This window comes from Octopus sinensis, linkage group LG2, assembly GCF_006345805.1.
Source record: "Octopus sinensis linkage group LG2, ASM634580v1, whole genome shotgun sequence".
In the NCBI taxonomy this organism is placed as follows: domain Eukaryota; kingdom Metazoa; phylum Mollusca; class Cephalopoda; order Octopoda; family Octopodidae; genus Octopus; species Octopus sinensis.
This window is the reverse complement of record NC_042998.1, coordinates 160,124,761-160,144,152: the sequence shown is the minus strand read 5'-3', so window position 1 is coordinate 160,144,152 and position 19,392 is coordinate 160,124,761. Positions and strand designations below refer to the sequence as shown.

The following is a 19,392-nucleotide window of genomic DNA, read 5'->3' as shown; positions in this document are numbered from 1 at the left end:
TTCATCAACATCAAAATAAAAATCGTATGGATATTGTAGTTGTGATACCCGTGCCAGTGGCACGTAGGGCCTCACAGAGGAAATGACAAAGACCGAGACCTCTGGGATATGCTGTGACTGTGAAGACCCGACAAATGAAGTGAGTTCATGGCTCGCTGAATGGCCTGCTGTGCTAACCTTGGATCGTAGAGTGACCCGCTGTTCTTGAGGAGACCTATTGAGTCAAGTACGTCAACACCAACATCAAAATAAAATTCAAATGGAAATTGTAGTTAAGATAGCCGTGCCAGTGACATGTAAAAAGCACTGTCCAAACGTGGCAGATGCCAGCGCCACTTAACTGGCATCCATGTCGATGATACGTAAAAGCAGCAACCGATCGTGGCCATTTGCCAACCTCCTCTGGCCCCTGTGCCGGTGGCACATAAAAAACACCCATTACACTCATGGAGTGGTTGGCGTTAGGAAAGGCATCCACCTGTAGAAACAATGCCAGGTCAGACTGGTGCCTGGTGCAGCCTCCTGGCTTCCCAGACCCTGGTCGAACCATCCAACCCATGCTAGCATGGAAAACAGACGTTAAATGATGATGATGATATATATATATATATATGGGGTTCATATAATTTTCTCATTTCCTTATTAATTGCTACTCTTGCATATTCACCTTCGTGTAACTTGAGAGTATGCTCTGACATATTTTCACCACCATCTCTCTTTTTTGATTGGGGTAGCCATGTATCCCACCTACAGCAAGACACCTATATCTGTCTCTCAATCATGCTTTAACCTCTCATCACCTGGCATAAAGCCACCTCCCTCAATACTACTCCCCACTCAGTTGAGGTGCCTTATCTTGTGAGATTCATGCTGACCTCACTGGTGCTAGTAAAAAGCACCTGGTACACTGTAAAGTGGTTGGCATTAGGACAGCTATAGAAACAGACATTGGAGCTCAGTGCAATCCTCTGTCTCACCAGCACCTGTGGAACTGTTCAATCTATGTATTACTGAACTTTCCCTCCTCCACACATAATGTTACATACACATTTTTTGCTTTACCAACTATACTTGTGCTTGCTGACTGGACCTGACAGCTGCAAGGAATGGTTTATTTTTTCTTGGAAGAATAAATTGACTATTTTGATGTTCATGGGAACTTGCATGCCTCTTTTCTTTTTGGCCAGTTACACTTCTTCAGTAGATGGTCAAATTAATATTCTTCAGGTTGAAGTTGGTTGAAGGAGTTCAGGAAACAGCAGAAGCAACAAATAAATTTAAGAAAGTAGGGAAGAGACATTCTTAACAAGAGTAACTGGAAGTATTATTGCTGAGATCTTGATAAGAAAGATGAGTGATAGCAAGAGTGATGCAACTCGTTAAAGTAAAGTTGGATATAGAAAATAGTTTGAGCAACAGAGATTGATTGGAAATATAGCATAAGATTTGGGTCTCAGACAGAAATATTGTGTGATTTTTGTGTTAATAGGTATGAGACTAGAAAACTGTTGGAGTAGTCTGGGCAGCACAATACAAAAAGAGGAATGAGACTGTACTGTCGACAGTCTTCACTAAATATCAAGCCTGGTACACTGGATGAAGTGGGAGCAGATGAGGATCGAGTTCTTGATGGAGGACACCCACAAGCACAGCTTAAGCAGTTACTCCAAAGTACTGAGTAATAAGGATGCTATCAATGGAGATACCATCACGGAAGCAATTTCTAACAGGATCAGTAACGGTAAAAATATCAGCACTACAGCCAGAATGATAGCCTTTGTTAAGGAGTGAAGACAGCGAAAATACACAAAAATAGCCACGAAGGATTACTTTCCACAAGTTGAAGGAAGCTGAACTGGAAAAACAACTAGAATTTCCAGCACATATCATCCAGACCCCGCTTAGACCAAATCTTGGTTTCTAAGACAACAACGTAGCTAATCCTATTGGAGTTAACTGTGTCTTGGGAGGAGACGATAGAAGAGGCGCAATAGAGAAAAAGAATCGTGTACCAGGAATTGGTAGAGGATTGTCACGAGAATGAATGGAGAACATGGTGTTTGCCTGTGGAGGCTGGCAGTCGAGAATTCACAGGTTGAAAGGCTTGTGGAAATGTTAGAGGAGGAATCAAAACAGCCATCAAGGATAACGTAGAAGCTGTTGAGAAGGCACCCATATGGCCTTGGCTGGAAAGAGGTAGTTAGTAGGAGTAGTAGAATGCGCTCGGACTTAAGTCTAGATTTGATCAACCTGGGCCCAGTCACTTGAATGAGGGTGTATGTTGTAAGACCTGAGACACTCCTCAACTAGTATACAAACACTGACGATGTATCCAAGCATGTTAAGCTATTTACAAGATGATACGAATTTGTATAGTTTGAAAGAATAGAATTCTATGGTTAGATGTTTTCGTTCTCATCCCAGAGTATAACAGGAGATAATTTGTGATTAAATATAACAGTAAAGATACGATAAAAAGAATTATACACAAGTAAACTAAGTAACATGACCGTCCAATGAACATGTGACAGTAGAAAATATAAACAAACTTCCCTTCTTAATTAAACCCACACACTTTCATATATGCAATAAGATAACAGTTACAGAGAATTTCCACCCACACAGAATTTAAACATAAATCAAAATAGAAATTAAGTAAAAGTTAAGTTAGGGCTGAATTTACCTGGTTTCAATGACACCGGAGGGTAAACTTAAAGTATATTAGCAACAGCACCGCCGGTGTAAATTCTGAGCACGTAACCGCTTAAAGAATAATCAACGAAATTATTTTTATTTTAATCATAAAAGAAATAAGCGTACACTTTTCTGGAAATTTTTCTGTTCGTTAGTTTGTGTTTTCTTTTTGTTTTTTTGTGCTTTTGTTGTTTCTTGTGTTTTTTTTTATAATTGTTAATTGTTATTTAAAGATATATTATTAGTACTTTTATTGCAGTATTATTATTATTGAACTCACACAGTCTCTCATGCACACACAGATATATATATATATATATATAATATATATATATATATATTATATATATATATATATATATCTATATCTCTTATCAGTTTAGAAATCCCCTTCACTAAAGCTATCAAGGTTATGAGTGCAAGGGAGATAACTAATAAGTATTGTTGGTCAGATTTAAGTCAACAAATCTTTTTGCTAGCTATGCTGTTCCAGCTTCCTTCTTCTATCAAAAGAATTTTTTATAACCAGGTAAGAAAACAGAATCCAATATCTCTGTTCGAAATATGCAGTGCAAATACTATAATTCGTCCCAAGTGTCCACGATTTAATGCTTATGCTTCAAAAATATGCCTTCTATCCACCGTTCCCAGCTTCGAACTGTCTCAAAATGACACTAAAACATCGCGGAAAACGACTAACAAAGTCTCTCGAAGACGACCTGTCTCATTCAATGTTGGTCATGGTATCTACAATTCCTTGTCACTTTCAGAACATATTCGTCCAATGGAAAATATGGAATTTTATGGAAAGCTGAAAAGCTCCAGCAATCTATCTGCAAAGGATCTGCTTCAAAATCTTCACTCGAATAAACAATTCCCCTTATATGAATTAAAAGAAATTGAACAAACGATTTTAGGAAAATTTTCTGAATTGGAATTGAACGAAAAGTTTTTAGCAGCTCATTTATTTTTCTCGTGTTATTTTCGTTGTCCTAAGTATTTGAGTACATTATTTGAATACATCGACAACGAATTTGATCACGTTATTAATGAACCGAGCATATTAAAACTAACCCTGTTCTATATATACTTCCATGGAAGTGGACCAGAAACTTTGTTACAAAAAATAGAAGACCACTTGTCTGGAATAGTCATGGATCTTAATGCAGATGAAATTGGCTTGGTCTGTTTGGGATATTTCCGTGCTAACCGAAGAATCTTTTCTTTTAACCTTCTCGATGAGTTTGCTGAAAGAACACTTGCACAGTTAGGATCGTTTAAACCTAATCACCTCATAAATGTGCTGAAGGCTTTTCGCCATGCTGGTTATTGTAAAGTAAGTTTTTTTGAAAGACTTGCCGACCAACTAATCTTGAATGATTTATTAAATGGGTTTTCTCTCAATCAAATCATGCATGTCGTGATGGCATTTGCTTCCACTAGAATCTACCATCCTGCTTTGATTCATCACTGTTTAGTAAGAGCCTTGGCTATAGTCAACGACAGGCCTTCAATTCGTTCCAAAGAAATAGGTAGAATCATATGGGCTGTGGGAACTTTAGGCATAACTGAGTCAGATATGACCATCGTTGAAACTCTTATAGATATTCATTCCCAAATTGAAGATCAAGGCAACAATGAATATCCAGAGTCTGTCTGTGATACTGTTATAGGTTCCATATTTCTTGGAATCTTTCCCCCAAATCTTATCAACTATTTAATGAAAGATGAAAATGTTGAATTATTGCAAGGTTTGTTGTTTGTCATTTTTTACTACATTATAATAATAATAATGAGCTTATTGTATAATGTTCAGGTGCACTACATGAATTCTAAGTTATACCAAAACAATAGTTAATTTGACTTTTTTGTAGTTGTTTGCAAAAAAATGCTTTTCAACCTGGTAGAGTTCATTTATTCTAGAGATAAATGCTTCAAGCACTTGGGGCTCTGGTAAAATTAAACATTTCCTCAGTTAAAAATCTGGCATACAATATTATTACACTAGTTAGAAATATAATCTAGAATTCTTTTGCCTAATAACTGTTTAGCTGGAGTGTTCCTTTATGTCTACAAATAATCCACTTAAAACTAGTTGCCTCTATTTATCTAATTAGAGAATATGTGCTCAAGCTTTATGGAGAAAGTTACATGCTCTAAGCTAAGATCTTTCCATTTATCTGACTGAAACTTCAGATATGTAAGCTATATTTTTAACCCTATAAAACTAATAGTTTTTGAAAGGATTAATTTTCTAAATTTTCAGTGTGATTGCACTCAACTTTATATCAAAATTACTGCATATTTATGGGTTTTTTTTTTACTTCCTACTAATCAAATTACCTCATCTCATCTTTCATCTTTGAGGTTACTGTATCTGCTAGAAATCTCTCTATCTCTTTGTCTTAAAATACATATTGGAAGGACATACTGGACGCTCCCACAGCTGAAGTTTTAAGATCAATCCTTCTGGTGATGTAAAGCACTTGTGACAGTGCCTATGTGGCAACATGTAAAGGCACCTGTGAGGCAACACATAAAAGCACCTATGCAATGCTACATAAAAGCGCCCATGCAGTGCCACATAAAAGCATCCAGTTCATTCTGTAAAGTGGTTGGCATTAGGAAGGGCATTCAGCCATAGAAACCATGCCAAATCAAACTGGAATCTGGTACAGCTCTCCAGCTTGCCACCTCTAGTTACACCATTCAACTCATACCAGCATGGACAATGGACGTTAAATGATGATATATAAACAGATGGTTAGAATGTTTTGATCACAGGTTTACTTGATCAGAGCTGACCTGTGGTTAAATAACAACATTCTTGGAGGTACACTCAACATTCAGTGTAGCAAAATTTAATGAATTGCATAATTGCGTTTTATCTTTTTAGCAATACCATAACGCTTTACAGTGCCTCCAAGATTGGTAGGAAAGAGGTAGAAAGATATCTCAAATCATAAATCTTGCCTAAATGCTTGCAACAGAGTACCCAAGGTACCATGTCATGGTATTGAACCCAGCAGTGAATAAAGTCTATCACCCATGTAGGACATGGTAGAATTTGAAGTTAGTATACAAAGCTCATACATACATGAGATAGTATAAGGTTTAGGGAGATTTGATTGTTATTTCTATCAGGCCAAGATACTATGTTAAGGTGCCCACATATCTATCTCCATTCCCTTTTACTGTCAACATATATGGTGCACTGAAGTGTTGTAAATGTTGTCAGAGAAGTGAGAAACTAAAGTATAAATTTATGAAAAGTTACTTTTTACATCTTCAGAACCTTCAGTGTTCAGAATGTTGAACTTCTAAAACTGTTTTGAAAAAAAAAATCAAATGTAAAAAAAAGTTGAATGTGCAAACAAATGCTGGCTATTAATTTTAATAACTTTCTACTATAAATGTTGAACTTTTTCAAGCAAATGGTGCATGTAGAGGAGAGTACAATTCATTTTTCCAGAAAAAATGGTGAATTGAAAGGGAATGTGTTTTTAATTCAGGAAGGTTGTTTTAGGTAGTCATCTCCTTTCACTCACTGTGTCATCTCCATCTTCTGGCTAGTAAGAGAGGCTCTGTCAGCTTCAAACCATTAAACTATGCTACAGACAAAAAAAGCAGTCAAATAATGGAATGACTGAAGGTGATTCTTCAAAACATTGCCAGAAATGTGTCCTAGGTGACTCCCTATATCTTCAACATCATAATAGTAATGCTGTAAATATTATATTGCATCTACTTATGTTCACTTAACTTATTTCTTTTCATAAAGGGCTTCGTGGTTTGGAAAAGAAATCTCAACTTCTCTTGATACATAACTCAACACACATTGAATGCCCAGATTATAAAGGCCTAAGGCTTAAAAAGGTGAGTATAGATCTAAATACACACACACATACACATTTTTCAGAAAAAAAGATCCAGTTTGATCCTGGTTTTCAGTAGTAAAAATAAAAACGGACACATTCATACATGTGTCAGTGATGGGCTTCCACACAGTTTCCAACTACCAAATTTCAGTCACAAGGTCAGCCTAAGGTTACAATAGAAGAAACTTACCTAAGATGCCATTCATTGGGGTTTAACCCAGAAACACATGGTTACGAAAAGCACACATTTATTTCTGTAACTAATCATCCTTTCACCTACAGGCACAAGGCATGAGATTTTCAGGGAGAGGGGTAGTCAATTACATCAACCCCAGTACTTGACTGATACTTATTTCATCAACCCCAAAGAGATGAAAGACAAAGTTGACTTCGGTGGAATTTGAACTCATTTTGTCCAGTGTGTTAAAGATTCTGCCAGCTTGCTGCCTTACGTCTGTATTTAATTATGTTTTCAAATTATCGTGCAAGGCCAGCAATTTTGAGAGAAGGGATGAGTAATTTACTTTATTGACCCTGAAAGGATGAAAGGCAAGTCAACCTCAGCAGAATTTGAACTCAGAACATAAAGATGGAGGAAATGCCACTAAGCATTTTGCCTTGCTGCCTTATGTCTGTATCTAGTAACTGGTTTCAAATTTTGGCCCAAGGCCAGCATTTCAGGGGAAGGGCTAAGTTTATTACATCGACCATGCTCGACTGGTACTTATTTTATTGACCCCAAAAGGATGGAAGGCAAAATTGACCTCATTAAATGATGCTGATGAACATAAAGACAGACAAAATGCTACTTAGCATTTTGCTAACAATTCTGCCAGCTTGCAGCCTTATGTCTGTATCTAATAATAAAACTTAAAACTACATGGGAACTTCTCTATGGTCACTTAAACTAGAAATAGGGAAATTTTTCACTAAATGTAAGGAGGAAGATTTGAATATAGTGTTGAGTGTGTGAAAAAGAGTAATGAGAAAAGGAGAGACAAATTGGTTAGAATTACTTGAATGGAGTTGGTATGAGTTCTGAAGAGTAGAGGCTTTTATAGTATAAATAGAAAAGGCTGCAGGAGGAAACAACACACCTGTGGGCTAGAGGCCGGAGCATGTCTGTGAGTGATTTTATGCCTATCAGTCAGGTGACTTTTCTTTATCTTGCATTTGTTAAATATAGGTTTTCATGAAAGATCAGAGTTATCAATATTTCTCTTTCATATTTTATATTTATTGAGGTTTTTTTCTATTATTGTAGCAAGCAGTAAAGAAATTTCAGGTGTCAGATTTTCAACGGGCCATCAAATTTGAACTGAAAACTCGTTCTGGTTTAAGTCCAATCTATGAACAACTTGTAGAATTAATTGGATCAAGAAAAGTACACTGCCACATGATACTACCACACTTTACAACAGCAGGTTAACATTTTCCCTTATCTTTTCAATCAAATATTCTCTCACTTTTTAAATTATTAAAAGATTTTGCAACTACTTTTGTAAATAATGTAAGTTTGGTTCTCACATCTGATCATTATCAAACATCTATTTTTTTATGCTTGCATTGGATGGACAAGTTTTTTCATACACAGCATCTCATTACTTGTTTCCCTTTGTCATCTCTTTCATAAAGTTTAACCCCCTGCACTTCATGAAATCTCCTTATGCTTTCCTTGGTCTTCCTCTTTCATATGGATCACTTGGCACTTCTTTACCCTACGGTTAAAAGATTAATTCCAAGTAATTTTAGTGAACATTTTTCCATGCTTGCCTAAGTGAAATGGTTATTATTGGACCAATTCATTCTACTACTGGATGCTCTTCTAATTCCCCGTCGCCAACCAACCAAATATGTTGTTAAACAGATAAGAAATAGGCAGAGTTATGTCCCCTGCGTTGTTATAAAACTGATTCCGTTCCATATGTAGTCAGTTAATATTCTTTTCTACTCAAAGCACAAGGCCCGAAATTCTGGGGAAGGGGCCAGTCGATTAGATCGACCTCAGTACGCAACTGGTACTTAATTTATCGACCCCGAAAGGATGAAAGGCAAAGTCGACCTCGGCGGGCAGTCACTTAATATTATAACACGCCAGAAGGCAACGTGCTGGCAGAATCGTTAGCATGTCAGGCAAAATACTGAGCGGCATTTTGTCGTCTTTACATTCTAAGTTTAAATTCCATCGAGGTCAGCTTTGCCTTTCATCCTTTCAGAGCCGGTAAAATCAGTACCAGTTGAGCATTGGGGTGTATGTAATTGAGTTACTCCCTCGTTTAAATTGTTGTTGTGCCAAATTTGAAACCAGCAATTAAATAGCAGAAGAATAACTTTTTTTTTCTTTTTTTTTTTCAGATATTGAACTTCACCTAAACTCTGACAACTGCCCTTTAACGTTCACACCATCAAGTGTGAAATTAGATTCAGATGATAAAAAAACTATTAAATTCCAACAAAGTGTTACTGAAGATTTATTAGAGCAACTTACCAACCCAGCTGGCAAACAAACTGAGTACAGGTACAGGTGCAGGTCTTAATTATCATTTTTACTTACATGTTTTATGCAGTGAACTAGATACAAATAGCCCCATGCAAATGAATCTTTTGTTTACAAAGATCACACACCGGTCAAGAAGTCTGGATATGTTTTTGTAGTGGACTAGTGCAAGCAAAGACTTCATGAGTGAACATAAAGGACTTACAAATTCAACCACACACACACATACTTCATCATTGTCATCATCACCATCCTTAACATCCATTTTTCCCATGCTGGCATAGGTTGGACAGATTGACTAGAGCTACCAAGAAAGCTGCACCAGGTTTCAGTCTGATTTAGCTTGGTTTTTATAGCTGGATGCCCTTCCTAATGCCAACCACTTTACAGAGAGTGCTGGGCACTTTTATGTAGTACCAGCGTGGGTGCTTTTTGTGTGGCACCGGTACAGGGCTCATGCAAGCCAATCCTCTTCAGCAGAGGGAGTGGCTTATGTATGCTGTGTGTGTGTGTGTGTGTGTGTCTCCCAAATCTGCTCACAGGACTGCAGCAGAAAGCACTTACCCAAGGTGTCACACTGAGACTGAACCTGGAAGCAAATCTTAACCACGCAGTGGTTTTCCACTTCTGTTTTCATTTCTAAGACACACACAAATAATCTAATTTGCATGTCAATGTAATGAAGAATATATATGCTCTAAAGATTAAGAAAGTTATGGAGCATTTTCCTTATTTTTCTCATAAAGTTTGAATTCTTAATTAAGTTCTTACTATCAACTTCAAATATTAAATAATTCATTTATTATAATTACTGTTACAATTGTTCCTATTATGGTGGCAAGCTGGCAGAATCGTTAACAAGCCAGGTGAAATGTTTAGCAGCATTTCATCCATCTTTACATTCCAAGTTCAAATTCTGCTAAGGTTGACTTTGCCTTTCATCCTTTCTGAGTCAATTAAATAAGTTCCAATTAAGTACTGGGGTCGATGATATCTACTAGCACCTTCCCTCTAAATTTCAGGCCTTGGGCCTATAATAGAAAGGATTATTACTATTACTATTATTATTATTATTATTATTATTATTATTATTATTGAGTGAGCGAGCAGAGCATGCCATCAAAGTGACACTGGGGTAAAATATACGAAGCCCAGTATACCCATCATGACTACCCGTCTGATAAGGGTACACCAGGCACATGCATCACAACCATATGTGCGCGACATGGTGATCTCATATCAAGATAAACAGCACATGACCTTGCAGGTGGGGCCCAGTTAGAATTTTCTTCAGGTTGAGTAGCCCATCCCGCTCAAAAGGTCCCTGAATAAGGGTTGTTTAAGGATGTTGAACGAAACACCCATGTTTCCAGAGGTGAATTATTCAAACCCGAAAGAATCCTTCTCAACACATGGCTATGATGCTCCCCCACTACTTCTGCTCGTGATCAGAGATGCACATATCGTCAGCCACTAAGGGACATGCTCAACTGGTTAAGGTCAAACAACTGACAAGCAAATCTGTGGTATTGAGCAGAATATTTGCTGTAGCCCATCTTTTATACCAAGACAAAACAATGTACATGATAACACTTCCAATCAGTTAAGATCAGAAGCCATGAGAGCCACTGCCTGGTAGTAGTAGTAGTAGTAGTAGTAGTATAGTAGTAGTAGTAGTAGTAGTAGTAGTAGTATAGTAGTAGTAGTATTATTATTATTATTATTATTATTATTATTATTATTATTGAGTGAGCGAGCAGAGCATGCCATCAAAGTGACACTGGGGTAAAATATACGAAGCCCAGTATACCCATCATGACTACCCGTCTGATAAGGGTACACCAGGCACATGCATCACAACCATATGTGCGCGACATGGTGATCTCATATCAAGATAAACAAGCACATGACCTTGCAGGTGGGGCCCAGTTAGAATTTTCTTCAGGTTGAGTAGCCCATCCCGCTCAAAAGGTCCCTGAATAAGGGTTGTTTAAGGATGTTGAACGAAACACCCATGTTTCCAGAGGTGAATTATTCAAACCCGAAAGAATCCTTCTCAACACATGGCTATGATGCTCCCCCACTACTTCTGCTCGTGATCAGAGATGCACATATCGTCAGCCACTAAGGGACATGCTCAACTGGTTAAGGTCAAACAACTGACAAGCAAATCTGTGGTATTGAGCAGAATATTGCTGTAGCCCATCTTTTATACCAAGACAAAACAATGTACATGATAACACTTCCAATCAGTTAAGATCAGAAGCCATAAGAGCCACTGCCTGGTAGTAGTAGTAGTAGTAGTAGTAGTAGTAGTAGTAGTAGTAGTAGTAGTAGTAGTAGTAGTAGTATTATTATTATTATTTTTATTTTTATTATTATTATTATTATTTATTATTATTATTATTATTATTATTATTGCCGCCGCCGCCCAGCATCTAACGCTGGAGATGTATTACAGTGTCAGCAGTTTTCTCTACCACACAAAAAGTAATACCTCTTATTTTTCAAGCACCTTCCGGAGTATTCGAGCGGTTCCGAGCAGTGCCGTTTTCTGCAAGTGCTCCACCCTTATTGCAGTCCATATTTGACCACGTACTTCTCAAGACTTTTGCTCACTGTTCCCAGGGCTCCAACAATTATTGGTACTACTGCTACCTTTTTCATCGACCGCAACTGCTTAACTTCCCAAGCTAACCTGTCATATCTCTTGACTTTTCTTTCTTCCTTATCGAATACTTTGTTGTCAGCTGGGCATGCTATATCTATGATCCAGCATCGTTTGTTTTCTTTCTCAATTAAGACTATGTCCGGCTTCCTATTCTCTATCTCATGGTTGCACTGAATCATAAAATCCCATAGGATCTTTGCGTTTTCATTTTCAACAATACCAATTTTTTGCTCTGCCAAGTCCATAATTGTTGCAAAGTGTCCAATGGACAAGCCTGGCTATATTGTCATGGCATCTCTTATATTCTTTCTGGGCTAGTGGCATACATTGGCTGGTAATATGCCATACGGTTTCACCGTTTTGTCCACAAATTCTACACTTATCACTTTCTGCTTTGTTGTCTATTCTCTATTTTATGTAGTTTGTTCTTAGTGCTTGCTCTTGGGCAGCACAGATTAGAGCCTCCATTTTCAGTTTTTAATCACTTTTAATCATCCACAGCCATCTTTTTTCTCTGTTTCTCTTATCTTCAACATCCCTATGAAATTGACCATGCATTCTTTTCTTTACCCACCTATTTTCAGTTTCATTCGTTTTCAATTTCTTGTATAGTGCTACTTTGCAATATCTGCATCTGTACTAAGTTTTTAGATATGACCATCACCAAGCGCATTGGATATGAATATAGTCCCAAACTGAGGCAATGCAATGTAGATATAAATATTAGGAATAAACACTCTAAAGAAGAAGTCAATAGATTAAGAAATTATAACTTTATTGTTTAAACCAGTTTAGATTAATTTTCTTATTTAAAAGAATATAATATAATATTAAATTCTATCATATTTATCATAAAAGTGAACTGCTGAGATACTGTTTTGTCAGCTGGCTTTTTTTCTGCTATTTAACTATCAACTACATATTGAAAGAAAAAGGGTAAAGGCCCCCTTCAGTCATGAATGACCATGGGATGCACTTAGAAAGTTTCCCTTTGAGGCACAAGTCTGAGCAAGGTTGTTTATGGAAGACCAGCAGTTGCCCATGTATACCAACTTCCTCTTTCCATGCTGCTGATTTATCCAAGGGAAAGGCAAAGGCCAATACAGCTTGGCACCTGTGACACTGCAACTCATTTCTACAGAGGAATGAACTGGAGCAATGTGAAATAAAGTGTCTTGCTCAAGGACACAACACACAACCCAGTCCAGGAATTGAACTCACACCTTATGATTGTGAGCCCAACGCTCTAACCACTGAACCAGCTGGCCTATTAGGCCAATATTGGAATAAAATCCACATTTACAGTGGGGGATCTATCTGTTGAATGGTCATTGATGGTTGGAACAGTTTGAAGAGGCAACCAATAAAATAGGCCCACTTTCTTTTCAACTCTCTTATAAATAATGTCTAAACAAAGCCTACTAGGATCATTTTTAAAATGTTATAAATATGTAAAAAAAATAGTTGAGGACAGCTGTGTAAAGAAGGGCCAATCTTTAACTGGAGGGAACCTGTGGAAGGGGTAGGCCCAGGAAGACATGACACAAGATGGTGAAACACGATCTTCAAATATTAGGCCTCGTGGAGGCAATGACATGTGACCAAGACCTTTGGTGATATGCCATGCTTGAGAAAGCCCATAAAGCCAAGTGAAGTCATAGTCATAACCAATGTCAGTGTCATGTAACTGGTACCTGTGCTGGTGGCACATAAAAAATAACCTTTAAACGTTGGACCTCACATAGGCAATGACAGGTGACCAAGACTTTTGGCAATATGTCATGCTTGAGAACCATGAAGACAAGTGAAATTGTAGTCATGGCCGATGCCGGTATCACATAATTGGCACTTGTGCCAGTAATGCATAAAAGGCACCACCCATTAAACTCTTGGCGCGATTGGTGTTAGGAAAGGCATCCAGCCATAGAAACCATGCCAAATCAGATTGGAACTTGGTGCAGCCATCCAGCTTGCCAGTTTCAATCAAACTGTCTAACCCATGCCAGCATAGAAAGCAAATGCTAAATGATGATGATGACTAATAGGCATTGTAACTATATATATACTCCAAATTATATAAAATAACTCAGCTTAAATAACAAGTGATTTTCATTTATGAAAAATAAATGATTATTATCATTTCCTTTTCTTTTTTCAGGAAAACCAACATTGCCAGAAGGTAAGGATTTAACTGTCATAAAATAAATGGACAACTATTCATGTTGAGCATATATATACATTTTTTTCTTTATTGTCTGTTGAAATACTGATAAGTTTTGTTATAGTAGAAATGGTATACCCCTTTCACGGGACAAGTGGTATGAGTTGGCTACTATACAGTGAGATGACATCAATCAGTGCAGGGAGTCGTGTGTCAGTCATTGTAGAGTTGTTGTACGAGTTCTCATTTGGAGTTGTGTCAAGTCACAGTCAAAGTAGACAGTTCAAATTTGGTGTCTTGCGGAGCTATCAGCGATAGCACAACAGATGTAGCAGTGTATTACAATTCAGGTATAGAAGAGATACACTGTATCCAATACCAAAAAAGTATCGTGACTACTAGAGTAGATACAACAGCTACAGTCACAACAGTGGCCACACATTATAACTGTGGAAAACACCACATCATATGTTTTTTACAGAATTTTAAATAATTATTGCTTCAGTCTCTTTTGTGTGTGTGCATGCATGCGTGTGAAGTAGGCAATAGTTGGATAATTCCATGGGGGCAAAAACTGATGGTTTAAGAAAGGCTGGGTTTGGAAATGAGAAAGAGATCAAGTTGTTTAGGGTGTGTATATGTTTGTTAAGGATGCATATAAGGAGTGAAGCTAATTGTTATAAGGAGTTAGGATTGCAAAAGATTCAATCTTTACAGCACAGTCTTAGTATGGAGTGAGTGCAAGGACCAAGAGGAAGTCTTCTGAAAGAGAGAGTAAAGTAAGATAGATGATGGATATCCTTAATGAAGGTCATCTTTCACCAAGATATGGTCAAAGAGTTGTTAGTGGTTAGATGAAGCAAATATATTTAGGGAGATGATGGAAGAAGAATTTAAACCAAAGTAACTGGAAGAATGCAATTATGTGTAGACACTGCCTTATAAAACAAAATATAAATATAATGTCTTATCTGGAAACCTAACTCTTTTTGTAAAAAAATGCATGTAGTTCAATATCTCAGTGTTGTAAATTTAAGTCCCTCTAGACTAGTAAAACAAGCATAAAGAATGATGTGAAACTATTCTTTGCTTGCAATATCTGACTTCGTGCCATGACATGCATAAGATCTGGTCATCAAATCTAAGTAGAGACTTCAAACTTGAAATCTTCAAAGCCACAGTCGAACCAATTCTACTATATGGCTCAGAAACCTGGACGTTATCAAAGAAGCTTGAAAGGTGGTTGGATGGAACCTACACTCGCCTCCTTATGAGAGCTCAAAATCTCTTGTGGAAGCGCCATCCAACCAAAATGCAAATATATGGGAAACTACCACCTATGTTATCTCTTGTGAAAGGTAGGAGAGTCCAGTTTGCTGGACATTGTTGTAGAGCCGAAAACAAGGCAATTTCTACTCTTCTCCTCTGGAAACCATCTGCTCGCTATACCAGAGGGCGCACACTCTCCTACCCTCATGTAATCTCCAGGGATACAAGCATCCAGCAACAGGACCTCCGTAATGCCATGTTGGACCGTGAAGTCTGGCGTAGCATGGTAAATTCCATTGTCTCAACCACGGTCGAACAATGATGATAATGCCATGACAGAAAAATCAATATTTATAACACTTCTTAAGGCAATGAGCTGGCAGAATCATTATTGTGATGTGCAAAATGCTTAGTGGCATTTCCTGTCTTTATATTCTGTGTTCAAATTCTGCCGAGATTGACTTTGCCTTTCATCCTTTTCAGGTTGATAAAATAAGTACCAGTTGAGCACTGGGGTTGATGTAATCGACACACCTTGTCCCGTTAAATTATTAGCCTTGTGTCAAAATTTAAAACCAATATTTATTACACTTTTTTTAATCATTTATTATTTAATTTTTTTTTTTTTTATGATGTGAATTACTATGTTGATGATAAGTTGTAATTTTATTTTATTTTACAACCAGAATTGCCATCCAGGTAGCAGGGCCAAACCAGTGTTCTCTTACTGAACCACATGTGATCTTTGGAACCTATCGTACCAAACTGAGACAGTTAGAATTGTTAGGTTATGAGGTTATTCTAGTAAGTATTCTGACTTTACCACCAATCAATATGTAGCAGCCAAACTGCTTGTCAAAGTTAATTAAGTGAATATTTACTCTTTAAGTCCTGGTCGTCTTGTTGTGGTCTGTCTCGTAACAACTAAAATTGCAAAATACATCTTGGGGTTTAACCCTTTAGCATTCAAACTGGTAAAATCTGGCCCAATTATTCTACTTGCTTTATGTTCAAACTGGTCAGATGTGGCCTCTCATACCTCCCTTATAATGTCATTCAAAAAATATAAAATCACTTCATTGAAATCTCAAAGCTTCAAGATAATACATGATTAATTCAAAACAATGTGAATAAGTTTGACAGTCTGGATGCTAAAGGATTAAAGAGTTAAACCTTGTAAGAATTGAGGTTGCATGCTATTTATGTAAAAAAAAAACAATAATTATGCCTTTAAAAAGTGTTGGAGTTGTATTAGTTAAATCAACTCTCATTATCTCAAATCAATCACTGACATATTAAGTCGTTGACATAATTCATTTTGTTTCTGTTAGTAAGAAGTAAATCAATGGCAACAAAAGAATCAGCTTGACTTATTGATTTATAACAAAATGCTTCTCTCTACACTTAATGGTAAACATTTTCCCAACACTTCAACATCTGTTAACATTTGTAATTATATCATCATCATCACTCATAATAACAATGGTGTCTCACTTTAGAATATGGCCATAAATTAATACTACCTCATTATGCTACTGCTGCTTGTTTTGTTTAGCCTGGAAGGATCATAGATAAAATTTTACTTGAACTCTGCAAGTTGTAGGAATATAGCTTAATCTTGGTTTCAAGTTTTGGCACAAGGTCAGCATAAGGGATGGATACGTCAATTACATCAGCCTCAGGTTCAACTGGTACTTGTTTTTCCAACCCTGAAAGAATGAAAGGGCAAAGTTGACCTCATCAAAATTTGAACCCAGAATGTAAAGAACCAGAAGAAATGCTGCTAAGCATTTTGTCCAACTCATTAACAGCTCTACCAGCTCACTGCTTTAATACAGCTAAATATTAGAAGACATTTAGATCAGCACCATACCAAATCTCCTTGTCCACTACCTGTACTATAATAAACAATAAACAAGTAAAAGAGCTAAGTGCTAACAGCTGACAGATGAATCTGTTTAAAATATCATTTTATGATATTTTATACAGATTTAGCAAAAGAGGAAGTATAACATACTCATGTATGTATATCTCTTTTTTCCTCAGTTAATACCCACTCACTCACATTTATAGCAGTGACATCATCATCATCATCATCATCTTAAAATACCTTTTCTAATATACTATACAGTCTTTTGTACTGCATATTGTTACTTGTCTTAATCTTTTGTTTCCTTTCTTGTAAAGCCCAAAATCTGGAGGTATGAACTTACCATTTCTTTCCATGTCTTTTATTGTCTTTCTCTACCACAAGTATCTTTCACTAACTGCATACAAAGCATTTCCATAAACAATTATCATCTAATCATACTACACAGCCATACCAACTCAGTCACCTATCCTACATATATCAACTGATACCTTTAACTGTCCCTTGCCCTTTTCATACAGATTGACACTAATCAGCCAGTGGATCATCTTTGTCTCAATACCTTCTTGCTTCCACAGATCTTCATTCAGTTCTATGGTGCCACAATCATGTAGCATAAGATTTTTTTGTACGTGGTTACTTCCGCCTGTCAAAAGGCATCACAGACAACAGGTTTTAGGATTACTTCATAGTTAATTGATTAACAGAATGAATGGTATCATCCACTATCAAAAGACTTGCTTCATCATCATCATTTAGCATCCGCTTTCCATGCTGGCATGGATTGGACAGTTTGACAGGAGCTGCCTAGGTTCCAATTGTCTATTTTGGCATGGTTTCTACTGCTGGATACCTCTCCTAACACTGACTACTTCACAGAGTGTATTGGGTGTCTTTTACATGGCACCAGCACAGGCACTTTTATGTGACACCAGCACAGGTGCTTTTATGTGGCACTGGTACAAGTGCTTTTTACATGACACCAGTGCCTGCAAACCCTCAAGAGAAAGACCGCTTGGCTGAGTAAGGGACAGAGAGGACATTCATGTATATATGAATGGCCACAGTTTTACTTAGCTTGACATGTCTTGTCAAGCACAGCAAACTACCACAAGTCTTGGTCCCTCAGTCCTCCAGTGTCTGGAAGATCCTTTCTCACTACTTCATACCACATCTTCCTGGGTCTACTCCTTCCACAGGTTCCCTCCACAATTAGAGATCGACACTCTCTTTATGCAGCTATCCTCACCCATATACATCATATGATTATACCAATGCAGTTTTCACCCTTGCATGCAACAACTGATGCCTCTCATATCCAATATTTCTCTTAAATCATTTACACTCTGTCGTATATGCATACTGATATTACTCATCCAGTGGAGTATGCTGGTTTCATTTCTTTCAAGCTTTCACATGTCCTCTGTTGTCACGGCCCATGTTTCATTGCCATATTACCTTTTCAAAACCTATCTTTATCATGGTAGCATAATAGATAGGGAAATAGATGTAAAACAGTAAAGACAGAAAAATGATAAAGAAGTAAGGATGAAGAATATCTTAGATTTGCACAAAGCCATACATCTGTAGAGGTGTAGTGTATGGTCTTTTGATTCAAGCTCAGTATATACTGGTACTTGTTTTATCAATCTTAGAGAGGTACACAAACAGAGAAACCTTTTGTTGAAACAATGGAAACAGCTGCCTGAACTTCTTGTTGCAAATTACTCTAACTAATCAACTTCTACAACTTGTAATTATGTAAAAATGTATGGGTATGTGTGTGTATATTTGTGATGGAGAAAGAGTTGGTTAAAGGGCATGTCTACATATATTAATGTATAACTTTCTTTTTAACTTCAGATACCTTCAACTACAGCAAGACATTTAAACGAGAAATTAACTTTTGATGAACAAAAGGAGTGGATTCTTCAGAATATTATTGAGAAATTCAACATAAATATTAACAACACATGAAACTCATTTATTTCATTAATTAATTATTATAATACAAATAAAATTATTGAAACAATAAAGATATTCTTAAACATTTATCCTAATTCAATCAGTTTACTGAATCCTGAAGACTGTTATTTGATTTCCTCAAACCTCAGCATAATTATCATCATCATCATCATCATTGTTTAATGTCCACCTTCCATGCTGGCATAGGATGAACGGTTTGACAGGAACTAGCCAGGCAGAAGACTGCACCAGACATCTGTGTCTGTTTTGGCAAGGTTTTTGTGGCTGGGTACCCCCAACACTGGCAGGGTCACCAAGTAGCTTGCAAGACAGATCCTTTGAGAGGGGAGGGAGCATTGGAGGAGGTGATTTTACGTCAGATGATGA

General features: G+C 37.1%; 1 protein-coding gene across 1 annotated transcript; it reads left to right on the top strand.

Moving 5' to 3' along the window:
* Positions 1–217: 217 nt before the first annotated feature.
* LOC115226629 (FAST kinase domain-containing protein 5, mitochondrial) lies at positions 218–19,092 on the top strand (the record flags this gene model as incomplete). Its single annotated transcript, XM_029797645.2, has 9 exons — positions 218–265; positions 1,518–1,678; positions 3,073–4,445; positions 6,476–6,570; positions 7,837–7,996; positions 8,928–9,090; positions 13,899–13,919; positions 15,857–15,974; positions 18,904–19,092. Coding segments are annotated over 9 exons (2,253 nt in total), but the record flags the coding sequence as incomplete, so codon positions are not given.
* Between the last annotated feature and the right edge of the window lie 300 nt (positions 19,093–19,392).